The sequence below is a fragment of the Fundulus heteroclitus genome, chromosome 12, assembly GCF_011125445.2.
Source record: "Fundulus heteroclitus isolate FHET01 chromosome 12, MU-UCD_Fhet_4.1, whole genome shotgun sequence".
NCBI classification, from domain to species: Eukaryota; Metazoa; Chordata; class Actinopteri; order Cyprinodontiformes; family Fundulidae; genus Fundulus; species Fundulus heteroclitus.
Genome location: NC_046372.1, coordinates 35,411,140 through 35,429,437, shown reverse-complemented (window position 1 = coordinate 35,429,437; position 18,298 = coordinate 35,411,140). Strand labels below are relative to the sequence as shown.

The 18,298-nt window shown below is 43.2% G+C and overlaps 1 protein-coding gene across 1 annotated transcript; it reads right to left on the bottom strand.

Annotated features, from left to right (window-relative positions):
* Positions 1-1,124: 1,124 nt before the first annotated feature.
* Positions 1,125-16,093, bottom strand: LOC105928795 (TBC1 domain family member 10A). The gene is made up of 9 exons (XM_012866281.3): positions 15,912-16,093; positions 14,331-14,430; positions 10,383-10,490; positions 9,942-10,048; positions 9,703-9,817; positions 6,825-6,890; positions 6,419-6,608; positions 6,172-6,326; positions 1,125-3,674 (listed from the first exon to the last, which is right to left on the bottom strand). Exons 1-9 carry the CDS (start codon positions 16,091-16,093, stop codon positions 3,141-3,143), a joined length of 1,557 nt encoding a protein of 518 aa, XP_012721735.2. The 3' UTR covers positions 1,125-3,140.
* Between the last annotated feature and the right edge of the window lie 2,205 nt (positions 16,094-18,298).

Here is an 18,298-nt window from a genome sequence, read left to right as displayed (position 1 = left end):
AGGTCAACAGCTGCAGCTCACACCTTGCTGGACGATTAGGAACAAGTTAACAGGCTTACTGAGGTCATCAAGGCTGCAATTTGCACTGAACTCTTTGAAGCCTAAGGCAGAAAGTCTTAAATATCTCACACCCGAAGAGGAAAAAAGGAGCATTTGGGAGCCCAAAGCGTGAATTAGGGAAAATAATAGCAACCTGTCATTCGTCTAAACCAGGAGTCGGCAATCTTTTCCAAGCAAAGACATTTACGCCGTTACTCCAAGTGATTGAAAATTGTAGTAAACCTTTTAAAGAATAGAACCAGATTTATACTTCTCCACTTTAAAATAAATTAAACTTTTTACAAGAAGCAGATCTACCGGATTTCTACACAGCTTTCACGACCAAGCTATTGAAATGCCTGCTAAGAAGATAGGTTTAATATTATTAAACTTTCTTCTATAATCAATTCAGTTTTTATTTGCTTTATTCCTAGAAAAAATATATTTTTTTGTTGCATTAGATTAAAAATAAAATCACAATTGACATGAAGTAAAAACAAAAAGCAATAGAACCAGTTTATAGAAAACTAAGAACAGATAAGAAAATTGACAAAACAAAAATCTGTATGTTTAATTTAGTATTCTGTTGAAGAGTTTCTATGTAGATTTAAACCCAACCACACAAAGGACATGCATAAAGTCTGTTTTTGTTGCCGCTGTTTATGTTTTGACAAAAACTATTTAGAGCTGCTGTAAAGGACCCAGAGCATGTTGCAGAACGATGGTCTAAACCAGGACAAGGACCAGCGACCGCTGTGGACGGGGGAAAGGAGCCGTTTTAAATGTGCTGAAAATACACTCCAACTCTGCTTGTTTGCAGGGCTCCCAGATAAGCAGACACCAGAACATGGACCCCTAAAAGAGATTCTGGTCCACATATTCCTGTGCTGGGTGATAGCTTTGGCGTGATACAGACTGGTATAAGATTATTACAAGAAAACCCAACTATGGAGACTAACTTCTGCTGACACTGGTAGCAAAATGTTATTTATCTTTAATTGTAGTTTTGGACACAATTGACTCCTGACGAAATATCCTCAGCTTCATGGCAAACAATTGAAAAATATATATGTGGAGACAGAAAATGATGATCAAGATTTTCTTTTTAATTCAGAAACAAAGAGGTTAAGAGCTTTGAGTTCTGTCCCGGGTACATATCAGCCCTGAACTAAACGGTAAACAAAACCGCATTCATGTTTTACACAGGCTTATAGACTTTATTCAAAATGAGAGCTGTAACGTCAACCTCGGCTGTATCATGCTAACAAACGTAATGGAAATATGCAGTTAACTTGATCCATTAGTCTAGACATAAATGGTGCAACGGTATCTATAATGTCCACTTAACTAACCCACAGTGGAGTAAAGCAGTGACTCCTGCCTGCCATCTGCTGGTGAACAGGGCACACTGCACCACAAGCAGATGTGCAAAACAAATGTTTCCAAGCGAAAACAACCAAATACACCCCCCCCCCCCAAAAAAAAACTGAAGCCCTGTGCCTCATCCAGCATCTCCCGTATAAACCTAGTGTAAGTTAAAAAAAAAAATCCAACCTGTTTTTAAAGTAAAAAAGTGGCAATTTTTTTGCAAACTCCACATTTAAACCATTTGCTCTTTTTTTCTAGTGTTACAAATTGGCCTGCTCTGATTTAGAGACTTGTGCACCGCAGTTTCTTGAACCGCTCAGTAAAAACTTAGCATTAATTTGGAATTTTTTTTTTTTTTTTTTTTTACAATTCATATGTACACAAAAAGCATTTAAACAAAAAGAGCATGTGATAAATGTGAGAAAAAGATATTGCATACAAACCCTCCTAACCCTCACTGCTTTCTTGGTTGTGTTTTGTTTTAAGCATATTTATATGTACATATATTATTCGATGTTTTTATACTCTCTCATACACAAGTGTGCGCCTACATTTAGTGAAAGTAACTACAGCTGGACTGACATGGACTGTTGGGTTTTGAAAGTCTCCATATAAGCAACCAGAAAAGAAAATGCTACACATCTTCCACGTGGAAATTCCCATAGCCCAGATTGACCGCGCAGACGGCAAAAGGCTGTAACGATAGCGCGGACGGTCTTAGAACAGTCTCGTTTGTCTTTGGAAGATCTAGCAGTAAAAAAAAAAAAAAAGAAAGAAAGAAAGAAAAAGTTGACCCAACATCTTACGGTTTCTCAAGTAACTCAGAGAGGAAAGGTCGGCACCAACAGGTGATCTGCAGCCATTCGCTGCTCGTGTTCTGGCGGGAAGCGCCTGCACACGTTGCACACATCTGCATATCTGCAAGAGACAGCTTCTAAAAGTGAGCAGCATTTAAGAAGGCAGGAATGTGTCCAACGGAGAGGAATGTCCAGTGGTCTCCTGTCCAACAACGGGGAAAACCTGCTGGTGCGAAGCAGCTGCAGGAAGAAGATTAGATGAAGGAATACCTGCAGAAGAGTTCGACCCAGATAGAAAAAAGTGTCTGTGGTAGGCAAATATAAGAAGAGAGTACATTTAGTGACTCGTTATTGTGGTTGATGTTAGACATTTTAGCAATGTGGACCAGTCCAAGGCTGTGTGAGGCTGCCCTCTGGTGGACCAAACCAGAAATGTTTGGCAAAAATAAAACCAGTGGGGGTTTTTGCTCCACCATAGGGATGACCTGTTGAATTACTAGTGTTAGGCTTCAGTGAAAACTGTTGGCACCATCTTGTTTTTTGTTTTTTTAACCTCCACATTAATCCACGTATAATCTAAAAGACAACACTTTGTAACTTGACAACTTTGAACAGAAACGTAAGACTTGCAGTGAGGAACAGAGCGCTAAGCCTGTGACGTGGCAGCTGCGGCTCGGAGTGGCCGACTAATAGGAAGGGGTTGCATAGCTGTAGACGCTGCATTAAGGTTTTTCCAGAGTATGTGGATAAGATTATGGGCAAACCTGTGTTTAAAATGTATACGAACAAAAAGGTCCAGCGCAAGGATAACAAAGGCGCTGGACGATTGGAGACATCAGCGAGGCTGGCTTTTGACTGTAGGGTGCTGGTGCTTTTCACACACACATACATACATACACACACACACATACAAAAAACACACACACTGGTATACAGCTACAGGTATGTATCCTGCTCTGAGCTGCTAAGGCTTTGTGTGGACTGCTGGAGAGCAGATTCTTTGGCAGCGGGAAGGTCTGTAGGAGGCGCACTCTGCTGGTGGTTTGAGTCCGTTTCTGTATCCGGTAAGGTCTCCGGCGTCACGCTGCAGTCCGGGGGTGGAGAAGGTGGAGCAGGTGCTGCTGGCGCGGCTGGCGGATCTGAGGCGGGAGGAGACGGTTCTGGCGGGAGAGGGTACGGGTTGGGGACCTCCTTGATGGTGGAGGGTTTCTTTATGCTCTTTTTCTTCTTGCTCTTCCTCTCCTCTTTGCCCTTGTTGAGCTGCTCGGGAGGCTCGGGCACCTCGAGCACGATGGTGGGGTTCTGCTTCAGGTCCTGGCGCCGGGGCGGCTCGGCCAACATGATGATGCGAGCGCCGTGCAGCCTCGGGGCCGGCTTGAAGTTCAGCTCGCCGCGGTTTTTCTTCCAGCGTTTGATCTGGCTGTGGTGCTCTCGCTCGATGTCCCGCGCCGTCACCGGCACCTCCAGAATCTGAGAGAAAGAAAGAAAGAAAGAAAAGGGACGTCATTAGGAAACTGTGAGGCAACGGGACCCAGAAGAGCCCACGCTGGAAAATGAGTCCCTTCCATGTTAGACCGTTGGTGCTGGCACAGTGAACTTCTCCTTTGTCAGTAAATGCCAAAGGAGACGGAGCTGCTGTGGATACTCGGTCACCCACAGTCGAGACAGGCCTACATGAGAGGCTTTATTGTTAGAGGAGACAGAGGCCCCTACACAGCTTAGATCATGAGCAGACACGGCCCATGTGGCACTCTGCTCAACGCGGCTGCTTCTTGTCAACTTAATTGACTCGCAGACAGTTCTTCTCTACCCTAAATCTGTAACATCCCCTCACTGTGTCCAACGTTTTACCCACAATGAGACGGCACTCTTTTTGCTGATGGAAGAAACTGATTGATCCGGCTCTTACAGATTAAAAGAATAAAAAGCACTTAACCAATAACAGAAAATGCCAAAACTAAAGAAAAATATAAAGCATTTAAACTGAATCAATAGCTACGAGCTGAGCCTGTCAAAAGACAAAGAGGGAGTATTCAGTCATGAGTGAGTTATGCTCACATTTTGTCTTGTTATAATTACTGTACTTTTTGGACTATAAGTCACTCTGGAATATAAGTCGCATAAGTCAAAAAATGTGTCATACAGAGGGGAAAAAACATCTACAAGTCACACCGGACTATTCGTATTTATTTAGCCATATATTTCACACAATCCAAGACTAAAAACTAACATTTAATCTGATAGGGCAACTTATTTAATTACACAGCTGCATCCACAACTGGCTGAATAACATGGAACATACTGAGAGGCAGAAAGAGGTAAATTAGCATAAGAAGCCAGCAACTCCAACCAGGAAAGTTTCAGCGAAACGAGTCGTTACGCTGAAAGTTGTCAAAATTACGCTGAAATTAGATAATGATAGTAACGGTGCTACATGCTAAGCTAACAGTACGACACAGATGTTTCAGAGCAACATAAAGCTCACGTGCATCAGTGAAGTTGTAACCCGCCCAGACAACAGACCCGTAAGCTAGCGCTAGCTGTCATTAGCTTCATGGACAGCCTAATACTCGGGTTCTGTCGTGGTCTGGGTTCTTTCTTTGAGCTGCACCACGTAACGCTCTGCTGCGTGAATACGGACTGAAACAGCGAAACAACATGCAAATGTGTTCAGCCTTTGTTGTCTACAAGTTAAAAGTTTTAATTCAACTCAGGTCAGTATGAATTACCATTTAAAATCAATATACAAGTCGTACCTGAATATAAGTCGCAGAATCAGCCAAACTATGAAAAGAAGTGCGACTTATAGTCCAAAGAAATGGTACATTTAATGCATTTTATCAAGACTCTAGATTCAACAAAAAACTTGTTAGGTTTGCATTTCGCCACAAGCCATTTATTGGACACAGCAACCAGAACTTTTCGTGGATTTCTTTCAGTTAATGATTTCTTCTACCCAAAATATAACAAAGACCAGATATTTAAGTGCAAAACTAAAAGTTGTCCTGTTGAAAGATTCTTCCACCTGAGCTGCAGCTCCCTGCAACCCCTCCAGAGTTACCACAGCCCTCTTATGCGCTTCCATTTTTTACGCCTTCCTGCCAACCTGGACAGGTTGTGATGCTCAACTTTGACTTTTTTTTGTTGAAATCGGATTCTATTGGGTTGGCCGCTCATTTTATTATTAAATGCCACCACCAACAAACTTCTGTCTGGATGGTTCAAGACCACAAAGCATCCCGCAAGAGCGGAAAACAGGAGACGTCACACAGCAGCGCACCGTTTACAGAAGTAAGGGTGAATGTAATGGTTTCTAGAAGTGTTCAATAAAGTTTAGCTACAAAAATAAAATAAAAAACACAGATAGCGGCCGGCGTCTCTCCTTATTAGAAAGCCGACAATATTGAGACCACATCATAGCAAGTTGAAGTAAGGTAAGATAAAAAGCAGCACAGCTATTAACAACAGTCTGCTATGGAGCTGCTATTGTGTGGATGTAAAGTTGGAGTCATGAGAGTGAAGTAAAAGCCAGATGAGTGACATGACCGTTCAAAATAAGCCACATGTATCAGAACTAGTACCACATCTGGAAGCGGCACAAAGCAGATTTTCATTTTTTCATTTTTTGGGGGGTGAAAAGATCGGAACTGGGCCGTTCACACTGCCGTGAAAAAGACGCGGATTTGGGTGTGAACGCAGCCTTGGCTGAGGTGGAGAGGAATGTCTTGCTAAATTTGCAGTTGTGCTCGAAGGGATTTTCTAAATTTGGTTTATTGTTGCATTAACTCCGTGGCTCCCCGCAGCTTTTCTACGTGACCCGCCTGCTCTGGTCCTTGGACTGACGCCGTTTGTTCACTGATGCTGTCAAACGCTCACGGAGCAGCTGGTTTTATACTGACATTAAATGATTAGCAGCCATCAGCAGGTAGACGAGAAGAGGAAGTCCAACGTTACGCCGTGCTCTTACCTCTCTGACAAGGAATCCCTCCTGCATGTAGCGAGGTTCGATGGCCCGGAGGAGCTCCATGGTTTCATACAGACCCTGGCAGGTCTTCAGCTTCTCACGAGTTCCCAGCGTGCACTTAAGCAGCACCAAACCCACACGGAAAATTATTTTCACTCCTAGGAGCAGAGTGGGCGGTAGTGTAAACGTTGCTGCGTTTACAAGTGAAGTTACGGTGCGAGTGGCGGCGGCCCTCCGAGGCGCTTCTTACCGTCGCAGAGAAACATGTCCCAGACGCGCAGCACTGACGCCCAGGGCAGGGTTCTGGAGAAGGCACACATAAACCACTCGGTCATGTAGAGGATGGGGTCGATCTTGTGTTTCTCCAGGTGCCTGTAGGCTATCGGGGAGACGCGCCGCAGCAGAGCAAACAGGATCTCGCCGTCTAACTGGATTGCTTCCTGAACGAGACAAAAAGGTGAGGAAAACATGAGGAGAACTCTGCATTTTCAGCACTGAAATCTGATTCCCGTAGTTTAATCAGAGCTTCACAACAATCCTGCAGCATGATGTACGTATTGTCAGAACTTGTCCGTATATACGGAGATTATTTCCATTGTTTTGTTTCCCCCCCCCACAACCCCGTGGTGATGTCATCACTGTGCATGCCGTCTTACCAAGCCGGGGCTGTAGTAACCAGGAAGATACTTCTCACAGATTTGGACCAGGCCCCAGAAAGCATCCTGCAGAAACAAACACAGAAGATCCTCCAGGAAGCAAATCTTAAAAAAATAATCTAAAAGACAGCAGCTTTGAACGTCATAATGCCCATTACCACACACAGAACACCAATAAGACATGAAAGAGTAATATTCGAATCATTTCAAACTCTTAACAGCTGGATCAGTTCACAGGAGCAGTGTATGTATATAGGAAGGAATATATATATATGATATTCTTGAGTGAAAACATTACAGCTTCACACAATCTTTGTTATATTAAAATGGATCATGAAAATGTGTAAAAGGGATCTAACATATTGATCATTACAGGTATATAATAATGTTACCTACAACTTTATTAAAGTATAGTGTTTGGACTATGAATCACAAACCTAAGCAAAAGAATTCGCTTCCGCTCATTTTTAGTTGTGGTCTTCAAACGGTTACTGCGGAAAACATTGTAGCTTTTTATAACGTATATATGAGCGAAGTCATTAGTTGGGCTGCCTGCATATGCATGCAGCTGACCAGCAGTGTGCAGCAGCAGGTGGAGGACCCAGAGAAAAGCCAGGAGGCTCCAGCCCTCCTCTGATGTCTCTTTAAGGTGCGCTCACACTGAACGGGAACAGGGCGAATGGAGCAAGGGATTTACACGTTACCACTAAGGCGCGTTCAGGAGCCAATCAACGGGCCGCGATGCTAACACGTCGTGTTAGGGACGCTCCCCCGTCCATTTATCCTAACAACAATGTTTTTGTGCGTTACATATTTAGACCATTGGGTTATATTTCTATTGAGCAATGATGGATTTTGGGCCGTAAGAACAGTAGCATGGGCAATTCTGAGTGGTTTTAAAACCTTACAATTTTTAAACCTTGACATTTCCCCAGTTACAGATTTCTTCTGTTTTGGCTTTTTTGTTTGTTTCAGATCATTCAACAAACTTTAATATAAAAGATGACCTGAGTTGACATAAAATCCATTTTTAGAATAATTTCCTTTATCATTGAGAAAGAAACAAGTAGCTGACCCTTTTTAAAAAAGCATTGGCTCTAAAGCGAACTGTTTGAGCCACCCCTTGGTAACAAAAACTGTTATCAGTCTCTTTAATCGCTGCTGAGGAAATGTGACTCGCTGCTCTGTGCAGATTTGATCAATTCACACTGGGGAAATGTTTTTTTTTTTTTTTGCATGAATTTCCTACTTAAGCTCATCGCAGAGTATCTCAATCAGACATAACTCTGAAAGCCTCATTTCATTAATTATCCATTCTCAGGTGGACTTGCTGGAGTGCTGGTTAAATTTTCTGGTGCATAAGTCAAGTTGGTCTGAAGCTAAAGTCACACATTGATGGTCGTACATTTCACAACAGAATCTCTGGTAAATAGCAGACAACAAGTCATTTAAGGCCCAGAACAAGCAAACCAGCCCAGACCACATCCCCTACCAAAAAGGTGTGTGTCGTTAGCCTACAGAATGTCTTGTGTAAAGTCTTGGGGATTATCAAGGAGGGTTTTTGGCAAATGTAAGACGAGCCTTTGCGTTCTTTCTGGTCAGCAGTGGTTTTGGCCTCAGAAGGCTCTCACGGACGCCATTTTTGCCCAGGTATCTGCCTGTAGTCGGGTCATGAACCGTGATCTGATCTCAGGCATTCACAGGCTGCAGCACTACCTCATGAATGAGTGGCAGATGATAGTAGGCCGGCTATAAATGGGAACTTTCCCCGCTTTTCCAGGTTGTCTTCATTTGGGAATAACTCCATTCCTATTGGAGGCATTTATTGATTATACGGTGCACAAACAAACACTAAACAATCATCATGGAGAATAGATACTCATACTTAAGGCACTCTGAGAAGACTGGTGATTAACAATCAGCCTATCCTTTCTGCATTTATAAAGCTATAGCTCTGAAGGAGGAACTGAGAAAAGAAAAGCGTGTGTGCATATGTCAGATAAGGCTGTGCAGGAAGGTCTGGAAACCAACCACGAATCGTCAGAAAAAGGAATCAACGAGCCATCACGCCACTGATGGAGCTGATCGGAGGCTCTGTGGCACTAAAATAACACAGAAGGTCACTGGAGGAGCTCCCAGTTCAATCCGCGCAGCGTTATATCACAGGGTTCCTACAGCATAAGGCAAGTTAAATTCAAGACTTTTTAAGACTTTTTAATGCCACTTGAAATAAAAAGTTAAGCCCAACTTCACGATAAACAAGATAAACCTGGTTGCGACAACTTCACCCAAATGTTTATTTTAACATGAACCATTACTTTCTGGCCCAGTAGACATGTTTAAAATTTTGAAAAACATTCCATATAGGAAGAAAGCTAAAAACACACAAATTACAGATATATTTTTAACAACTACTGAACTGAATTCACAAACGTTGTTTTGTTCCCTACTAAAATAAACTATAAATCAGTTTTTAAAAACCCACAACATAACCAGTGCCAACTCTTTTTCGCAGCTATGGTCCGGCTGCAACAGTTTTTATTGGTTCTGCTATCGGGACGGAACCAACAATGGTTACATGGAGCCGTTTGGTAAATTAAAAAATTTATAATTGTGTCAATTATTTTACTGTTTGGTAAGGATTACAAAACTAAAATCCTATTTATGACCTGGTAACAATTTTAAGACCTAAGAAAGATTGATTTAAGACATTTTAATGCTAATTAAGGCTTTAGTTTTATATTACAGCATTCAATGCCCTTTAAGACTTTTTAAGGATCCGCGGGAACCCTGTATCACTTGCACAGTGCAAAATACATCATCGGGGACGGCGCAAACGGCAGACGGTTTGTGTGGGAGCTCACGCAAAAAGCAGTACCTCAGCAGGCATGTGCATTAGCAAAACAGCAGCGATAGGGGCCTGAGCCTGGCAGTATCCCTCCTCCGGCCTGTACAGAGTGTATGCTTTGAGAACACGAAACAGATCCTGCTGCCTGCAGAGGGCCAAAACATAAAAACAGACACAGGACTTAATCACATTCACCGTCAAACAAGACGGCCTTTCTATTTAAAAAAAAAAAGGTGTACGGTCACGCCTCGGCACGTCAGAGCACTCACCCGTGTCCTCCCCGTGACACAAACATCTCGTGAAAAGGAAACTGTCGATGGAGATCTTTCTCAATCACGTCGAGCCATTTGGGGTCTCCTGGCTGACTGTCCAGCTCCTGACCAAAGCACACACACACACACGGGATACCATTACTGTCCAGTCGCTGCACAGTAACAGCGATCATATAAAGACACAAGAAATAGATTTCAGAGATAAAAATATTTTACGACTTAATGAAGCCATAACTCTTCAGATTTAATTAAAACCTTTTTCACATGTTCCGTTCAAATCGTAAACCAACTGAGGGAAAATGTAGTTGTTTTTTTTTTCCTCCCAGCTGGTCATGGTTTCAGAACCAATTTCTTGCGAAATTAAACAATATGATATGAGCAGAAAATCCAGCAAGAACAGAGACGAGGAGGAGGAAGTGAAAGAAGAAGTCGTCTGACCTGAAACTTCCCTTGGTTCTGTTCCCTCTTCACCTTCCCTCCCGATAGGTAGAGCCAGGCACGGCCTCTCAGGGCTGGCGGGATCCCTTTCTGGCAACGCAGTCTCACCTGAACACAAGCAAAGCTTTTTACTAACCAGTAAACATCAGACAGCAAGGCTGTTAAAAGGTAAAGAGGAGACGATGAAACATTTGTCTAGTGTGCGACTAAAAGTTAAAAGTGAGGAGTATAATTCTTAATTATTGCTTCTTCTTTTGCTTAAAAGCTTGTCTGGCTTTGAACACAACCTCTAACTTTGAAAAAAAGAGGAAGTTATTATTCAATCATGGTCAAAGCAAGCCATAAAGACCCTAACACCAATATCTGAGGCAGATTATAAATCTTTCTAAACAGAATTTACAGGGTTTCTACATGTTTTCCCAGGTCTATACTCTACGTACCACCCTGTGCTTAAATTTCTAGATTTTAAAACATTTTAGGGGTTTAGGAGCAGCTGTCTATAGACACACATTTCACAATACCTTTTGGGTTTCTTTAATCTGATATTAGCCTGTATGGCAATGTGACAGTCACTGAATTAGTAATCAATTTAACAAGAACCATTTTTTATCTTCTAGATCAGTGTTTTTAAACCCTGGTACTAAAGGCGCGCCGCCCTCTGTGTTTTAGATGTTTCCCATAATGCAGCTCAACAGGCTCTCGCTGATCTGCCATCATCTAAATCAGGCGCCACATGCCTGATTCAAACACACCACTCCAGATAGTAGAACAAGGAGTAAAATCTGCACTCTGAACCACTTTTCCCCTTCTACAACTTCTTCTTTCCATACAGACATATCTACAAAATATAGTATGATGACAAAGCTACTTTATTTCAGCAATTGAATTCAGAAGGTGAAACCTCTGAATTTAGTTTCAGACTACGCAGTAACACAGGAACGATGGGTGACGGCCTACAGAATCACAGGGAGGACTATTGACCAAAACAAAAACATTATTGCTTAAGAAGTGTTGCAGCCAAGCGTAGCGATTAGGGCTGGGTATCGCTAAGAACCTCACAATTCAAGTTGATTTTGATTCTTCGGGTCACAATTCGATTCAATGGCCCTTCAATTCAATATTGATTTATCTTGTAAAAAGGAGAAGCACACAATTTTTATTAAGAGTACTTTCCGTTACAGTTTAGGCCTTTAGTTCTATTTTGTCCAGATAAACAGCCATAGTATACCAGTGCATGCATTATGGCCAATATAACATACAGCAACAACATACAGTATACAGCTTATAAGAAACATTTTCTTTCCTTGCAACAAAATAACTTACAATATAAACGTAAAAAAATAAAAAATAACTGGAAAGCTAATAAACCTACATTGTTCACTCTATTAATAACCTCAGCAGAAATGGACTGGTTTCTATAATCTCTTCTCTCTCCAGCATTTTTAGCACATCTGGCATTAGTTTATCTTTAGTACAAATATTTAAAAAGGTACTGCTGCACTTTCCTGGTGGTCTTTTTTTTTTTTTTTTATATCTCAACTGTTCGGTGTCACTTCACAAATGCGGACCCATTCAACGCCGTTCGTGGCATCAGTGATCAGGTAATATGCCGCGGTGTCGTAGGAACGACATGAGGAGCTGGAGCCACAGCACCGGGCATCTCTGATAAATGCCAGAGCCAAACTGGGAGGTCTAACAGGGACAAAGGCTTTTCGGTTTGTGACTGCTGAGTCATGAGCACCTCAGGATGTTTTTATTGTCGCTGGCCGGCCTTTATGGGACAAGTTTTTATGATCTGCGCAGCTCAGTGTGCTGGCCGGGCTTGTGGCGGTCGTCCCCTCCACGGCGGCGTCCCCTCAGCAGAGCCTGACCGGAGCGGAGAAGTGGAGAAGCTAAGGCGCTGGAGGCATCGTGTCGCCGCTAGACAGGAGCGTGACGAGGCAGAACCAGACAGGACCTCAAAAGTTTGGACCACCGGCCCAACAGGGAAATCCCTGGCAGTCCCAGTCCACCGCCGTACCAACACTGCAGTAAACTCATTTACTGTGTTTACATTCACGCTGTGCGCTGGCTGGCCTTTGCCCGTACAACCTGAATCACTCATGGACCCAGTGGCCAGGGGAACTAATAGATCCAGAGGATTTTCTGAATCAATATTGAACTGGAGAAATAATTATTGAGACACGTTGATCACTCAATGTTTTTACCCACATGGAAAATTATGTGGAAGGAAAAAGTGTGGCGGAAAAAGGAGCAGGAGTCACAGGGACGACCGCCCGGAGAGGACTGAGGACTGTTCAAGAGTTTTGAGGCGACATCAAAGAGTCTTACGAGAGAAAAAGGACAGGACTGTCGCTCCATGGTCCATTTTTCAGACGAAACTAAATGTTACATCTTATCTGGAAAGCAAAGCTGAAAGGCACAGAATCCTTGTTGCTCGAGGTCCAGTGTGACGTTTCCACAGTCAGGGATGACTTGGAGAGCCACATCGTCTGCTGCTGATGGTCTACTGTGCTGCAGAAGTGCAGAGTCAGCGGAGCTGTCAACCAGGAGGCTTTAGAGGACTTCATGCTTATGGAGACCGCTGAGTTCCTTTTTGCGGACCGTGCTTCCAAAAAGTACCAACACCAGCTTTAATGCCCACGCTGTCACTGAGCTGGACTGACCAGCAAACTGGCAGAGACGTCAAAAAGATGGCAGCACCAGAACCAACAAGGCAATCCGCCTCAGAGCCCATATTAGAGCAACCCGGGCTTCCTTAAGCAGCCATACAGGCAAAAACGAATTTAAGCAAGTAGGAGTGATAAACACGCATAGAGCGCAAACACTGTACAGTTCAGGGACATGTGTTTCTGTAGGCCAACATTTCTGTTATAAAAATCATTTTAATGTTATATTAAAATTTCATGTGATTCTGAGATTTTATGTTTTCCTTATTTTTAAGCCATAATCACCAAAACGAGCAGACGTCAATGATTGAAAAGCATTACTGTGCAGTCGGTCCTTACTGCATTACTAACAGATAACCTGAGAAGCACCTGCAGTTATCCAGACCTGGAAAATGGAAATAAAATCCAGACTGCATGTGCATGCTGAATTTAGAGCTTGTATACGATGAGACTTAACTAAAAAAAAAAACTTGGGTAAAAAACTTTGATAAACAGTAGTATATAAAAAAAAAAAAAAAAAGGGTCACAGTTGACCAAAAATTGTTAATTCACATACAAATAACACACAGTTCTTTGATCGTTTTACAATCTAGAGGATTATGCTGACCTTTGTGGACTCTAACTACGCAGTCAGCAGCTTAAGTACTCTGCATCTTATGCAATGTCTCTAAGTCAAGGCGCCATGATCTTTCATGAACAACAACAAACCACATTTCACATTGTGGCCTCATTTGCATTACTGTCACTCCCTAAAATGATGCCTGCCTGCTTCTAAAGAAAGCCTTCTTTTTTTTGAAAACTATTACAAGTACTTTTGCTACAGGAAGGATAATTAGAAAAGCCTACGCAGCACAGTGATTGAAGACGGGCTTTCTTCTTCAGCTGCTCTTGGGTGTCTGAACTGTTTACATCTGCAGCACCATTATTACACGGCCCTCTCATAGAAAGTAAGTGCCGCCCCGCCCCGAATCTGAGACAGTCACTCTGTCACACAGCGGCAACAGACGGAAAACAAGAGCGTCAGGGTTGTGCCCCGGCTTGCTGCGGACCGGTGGAAACGAGGCGAACTTACAGCCGGCTGCCAAGTCGCTCAGAGCGGCTCGCGCAGAACCCGCTAAACGAGTGGCTCCCGCAAAAAAAAAAACACAATACGTCTGCAAAGTCTCAGCTTGCGCAATTAAAGCCTTTGAAAGCAACGAGAGATTTTGTGTCGAAGCGTCAGCAGCAGCACAGGATGTACAAACGATCTGCTTGGCCCGTTCGGATAGCCGCCGCTGACCTTATTGAAGCGCTTGATCATCCACTTGTCCCAGTGGCTGAGCATGTCCAGCCACTTCACCTCCCGCTGCCTGAGCACCTCCGGGGGCACGTCCTGAGCTCTGGTCACACAACAGAGAGAGGGTGCAAAACGTTAGCTCACATCATGCACACCAATACAGGTTATATTTATATAAAACTGAGAAACCGTGAATAGCACACTGTCTATTTCCCCTGCATTGTTTACATTGTTACATTGTTTACATTTCAATTGTTTACACAAATCGCTGCTGCATCTTTATCCTGAAAATTGGTGCAATCTACTGTGATTTTTCAAGCTGTATGCAAACGAAATTTTGTTCTGTACGCCCTTTGTGCATACAAAATGACAAATAAAGCTGTCTATGTCTATGCCTAAACACTAGATGTTGGGGGGGGGTTCAACTGAACAATGCATTGGCTGGATGACACTGGAAACAATGGAAGTTATGAGCTGGGATGCATCTAAATAATAGAAAAAAAATATAATTTGGGGGGGGGGGATTCAACCAAAGGCTCACCAATCCAGTGGTGCGTCTCTATGTTGTTGTTTTTTCATCAGATCAGTATTGCTTTGAGGTGTTAACCACTAACAGAGACGTACTCAGATGAAGCCCGTAACCCCGGAGTTTGTGTATGAAGTTCAAACTTCACTGTGAAGTAATTTTATGCATTAAAAGAAAGAAATAAAAAAAACGTGTTCTCCAACAGACAGAGAAGTCGTAAGACGGCAAAAACTAACATTACACGTGATCTCTGATGCTTTCTTGAGGTATATAATTTTCTCATCAGCACAAGCCTGTAATAGCAGGGTTAAAACTCAGTCATACAGTTGTTGTTGGGTCTTTTTTAAACACAGGAGAGCTCTCGGTCCGCTAGGACTGTAGAGTGGATGCTGTGGACAAGTACGAGATGTTAGAACTCCATTTTAGGCTTTCAAAGCCTTTAAGCAATCAAGCTGCTTTTATTGCCAGGCGCTGTGAGCAAAGCCCATAAAGCATGAGAGCGGCGGGCTGAGCCAGAGAGGCCCTATGGTGTGAGGGCACCAGAAGATGAGGCTCTGGGTCTGCCAGAACCACAGCAGAAAGGAAAGGACTGGCACAGCTCTCTCTCTCTCTCTCTCATTCCTTCCACTATCTCAGCGTTGCCATGAAAAGGAGGAGAAATGCCTTCCTGGGGAACACAGTGAAATCAAATATTGTGAGATTAGACAGAACTAATGCCGATTGCTAGTAGTGAATCCCAATCCAAGAGTTATTCACTTTGCATTTCACTAAAAAAAAAAAAGGTAAAAGAAGCACAAAGTTAAGTTTTTCTTTTTAAGAAAAAAAATAAAAACACAGGCTGTGCCACGCAGCTGGTTCGGAGCTCCGCGCCCCCCCACGCAGGTCAAATCACCACCCTGACTTGTGACATTTCATCACAGCGACATTAAACGCACCACAATGCCCGTTCTGTGCCGTGCTCCTCACACGGGCTGCACCGCTCCCTATGGTTTAGTTTCAGACTAGCAAAACAACATTGTGCGCCAATGAATCACTGCCCGGACCGAAAACAAACTTACGACTCCTCCGAGTACTGCTGCGCGCCGCCGATGAAGCCGTATCGGTCGGTCTGCCGCTCGCTGGTGAAGCCGTTGACCTCCGAGTCGGAGCCCAGCGAGCTCTCGTCCTCCATGTGGCTGCTGTTGAGCGTCCTGATGCTCCCCATGTCCGACGGCGGGCGGCCGTTCTCCGTTTTGGCCATGGCGGCAGGCAGGCAGGCACAGCTAGCTAACTCGCTAGCCAGCCAAGGCTCAAGCTAACGTCAGCGACGAGCTTGTTGACAGCCCACAAAAAAAAACAAAAAAAAAAAAACTCCAGTCACAACTACATGGACGCCATGATGTCTAAACGTGAATAAAACTTCTCCGACAACCGCGCAGGCTGCAAAACGTCCCCCGAGCGCCTTTTATCGGACCGCATCCAACCCCCGTTAGCTGTCCTCGTCAACTTCTATTAAAACTCCTCATTAGCAGGCTAATTGTTGGTTAGCATCAACTGCTCGTCCCAACTCGATCCTGAACTATTTCTCGCCGCCCCTTCCTTCGACTCGACGGCGTTACATCACATAGAGCTATTTTCCCAGATGCGAGCCAGGCCTGCCGTCTACGTCTCTGCGCTTTATGATGAGCTCAGCTGACACCGCGATGAAGCGCCGAGCCGTCATCCCGAGCGCGCTACCGGACAAACCGCTTCGACCAGGACGTCAGGGAGCGGAGCGGCCAGAGAGCCAGAGTCCTGCTCACGGGATTCTTTCTTTCTTTTTTTGTCCCGATGTTATGGTTACACCTAGTGGCCGAACAAGAGAACGACACAAATCACATTTCGCACTCCTTTTTTAAAGCGAGTGAGTTCTCAGTTAGAAATAGTTGTTTGCCAACCGCCAATAAACTCAAGAAGAAGAAGAAGAACGTTATAAATAGAAGCACTTTACTAGTACCAGGCACTGAGCTATATTATATAGCTCAGTGGTGCCAGGGCAGTTAAAAGCAGCGCCAGTCGGACTTGTCTGTATGTTGTGGTTTTGTGACATAAAATGGAGGGAAAGGAGGGAAGAAAAAGATACCTTCTTGTTCATTTGCATTGCAGGGAAGAGGATTAGGGCCATTGAAAAAAAGTCTATTCAATTCTGACTTTTTTTCTCAGAATTCTGACAGAAAAAAATTCTGACAGAAAAAAATGTCTTAATTCTGAGAAATTTTTTCACAGAATTTCTCAAAATTCTGACAAAAAGTCAGAATTCTGAGAAAAAAGTCGGAATATTTATTTATTTTTACATTTAGGTAGGGAAAAACAAACAGGAATTCCCCTAAAGTCCGAGTTCTCTGAGGGAAAGACAAAGCTCAGTCCAACATGGCTACAAGACAGCGATATAAACTGTCATTAAAACTTCTTCACGCATGAACTAATACGCACCCTGTTTTTTTTTTTCTTTTTTTTCTTTTTTTTTTTTGTATCGTGATTTCTATGTGATAAACCGACACAAAAACACTGGCTCATTTGGGAAGTGGGAGAAAAGGAGAAAGTGGTTGTCAAACGTTTTCATTGTGTACCAAACTTACACCCTGGCCTGAACGCAGCATTCCCGCTGGGGGGCTAGAAAAGTTGTTCAGAGGGATGGGTATCGATTCAAATTTCAAGAATCGGTTTGATTCCGATTCTCAATATTTAGAATCAATTCTTTTCGACCCAATCTGCTCTCAGGTTTACTGAGCCCCCAAAGGGGCATCAGTCCTTGTTTCTTGTAATTTGGAGGATTATGGCTTACAGAAAATGACAATGCAAAATCCAGTGTCTCAGAATACTGTGGAAAAAGTTAATTGTTTGAAACTCATGGTGTCTCGCCCTAATCAGCAAAGTAACACCTGCAAAGGTTTGCTGAGCCTATAAACGGTTTCTCTCACTGGGTCAGTAATCATGGAGAAGACTGCTGACTTGACAGTTGTGCAGAAGACAATCATCAACACCCTTCACATGGAGGGTAAGCGACGAAAGGTCACTGCTGACGAAGCTGGTTGTTCACAGAGTTCTGTATCCAAGCATATTAACAGAAAATTGAGTGGAAGGAAGAAATGTGGCAGGAGAGGTGCACAACCAACACCGGGGGAATCTGTTTGGGTACAAATTCCAGTCATATTTTGTGCATGTAAATCAGAAAGTGGAGTTGTAAATACAATTTTACACGTTGTAAACCAAAATGTCTGAGAAGTTTATCTTTGTGCAGCCATAGGTGGGAATGTGTGTGTGTGTGTGTGTGTGTGTGTGTGTGTGAGAGAAACACTTTTGTATTTGTAGAAACATACATGTTAATATTTCTTGTTTTTTTTTTTCACAAGCTACATTACTGTATTTATTTATTGTTAAGGTCTGTTTACAGATACAATGCAAAAATCTACATGTACAACTCTTT

What these genes read in the sequence shown, in the direction of transcription:
- LOC105928795 (XM_012866281.3), bottom strand. Translation starts at nt 16,093, where the DNA reads ATGGCCAAAACGGAGAACGGCCGCCCGCCGTCGGACATGGGGAGCATC. An exon ending in GTGTCACGGGGAGGACACGG is followed by an intron (nt 9,818 to 9,941) that starts GTGAGTGCTCTG and finishes GGCCCTCTGCAG; the next exon opens with GCAGCAGGATCTGTTTCGTG. An exon ending in GGACATGTTTCTCTGCGACG is followed by an intron (nt 6,327 to 6,418) that starts GTAAGAAGCGCC and finishes CTCTGCTCCTAG; the next exon opens with GAGTGAAAATAATTTTCCGT.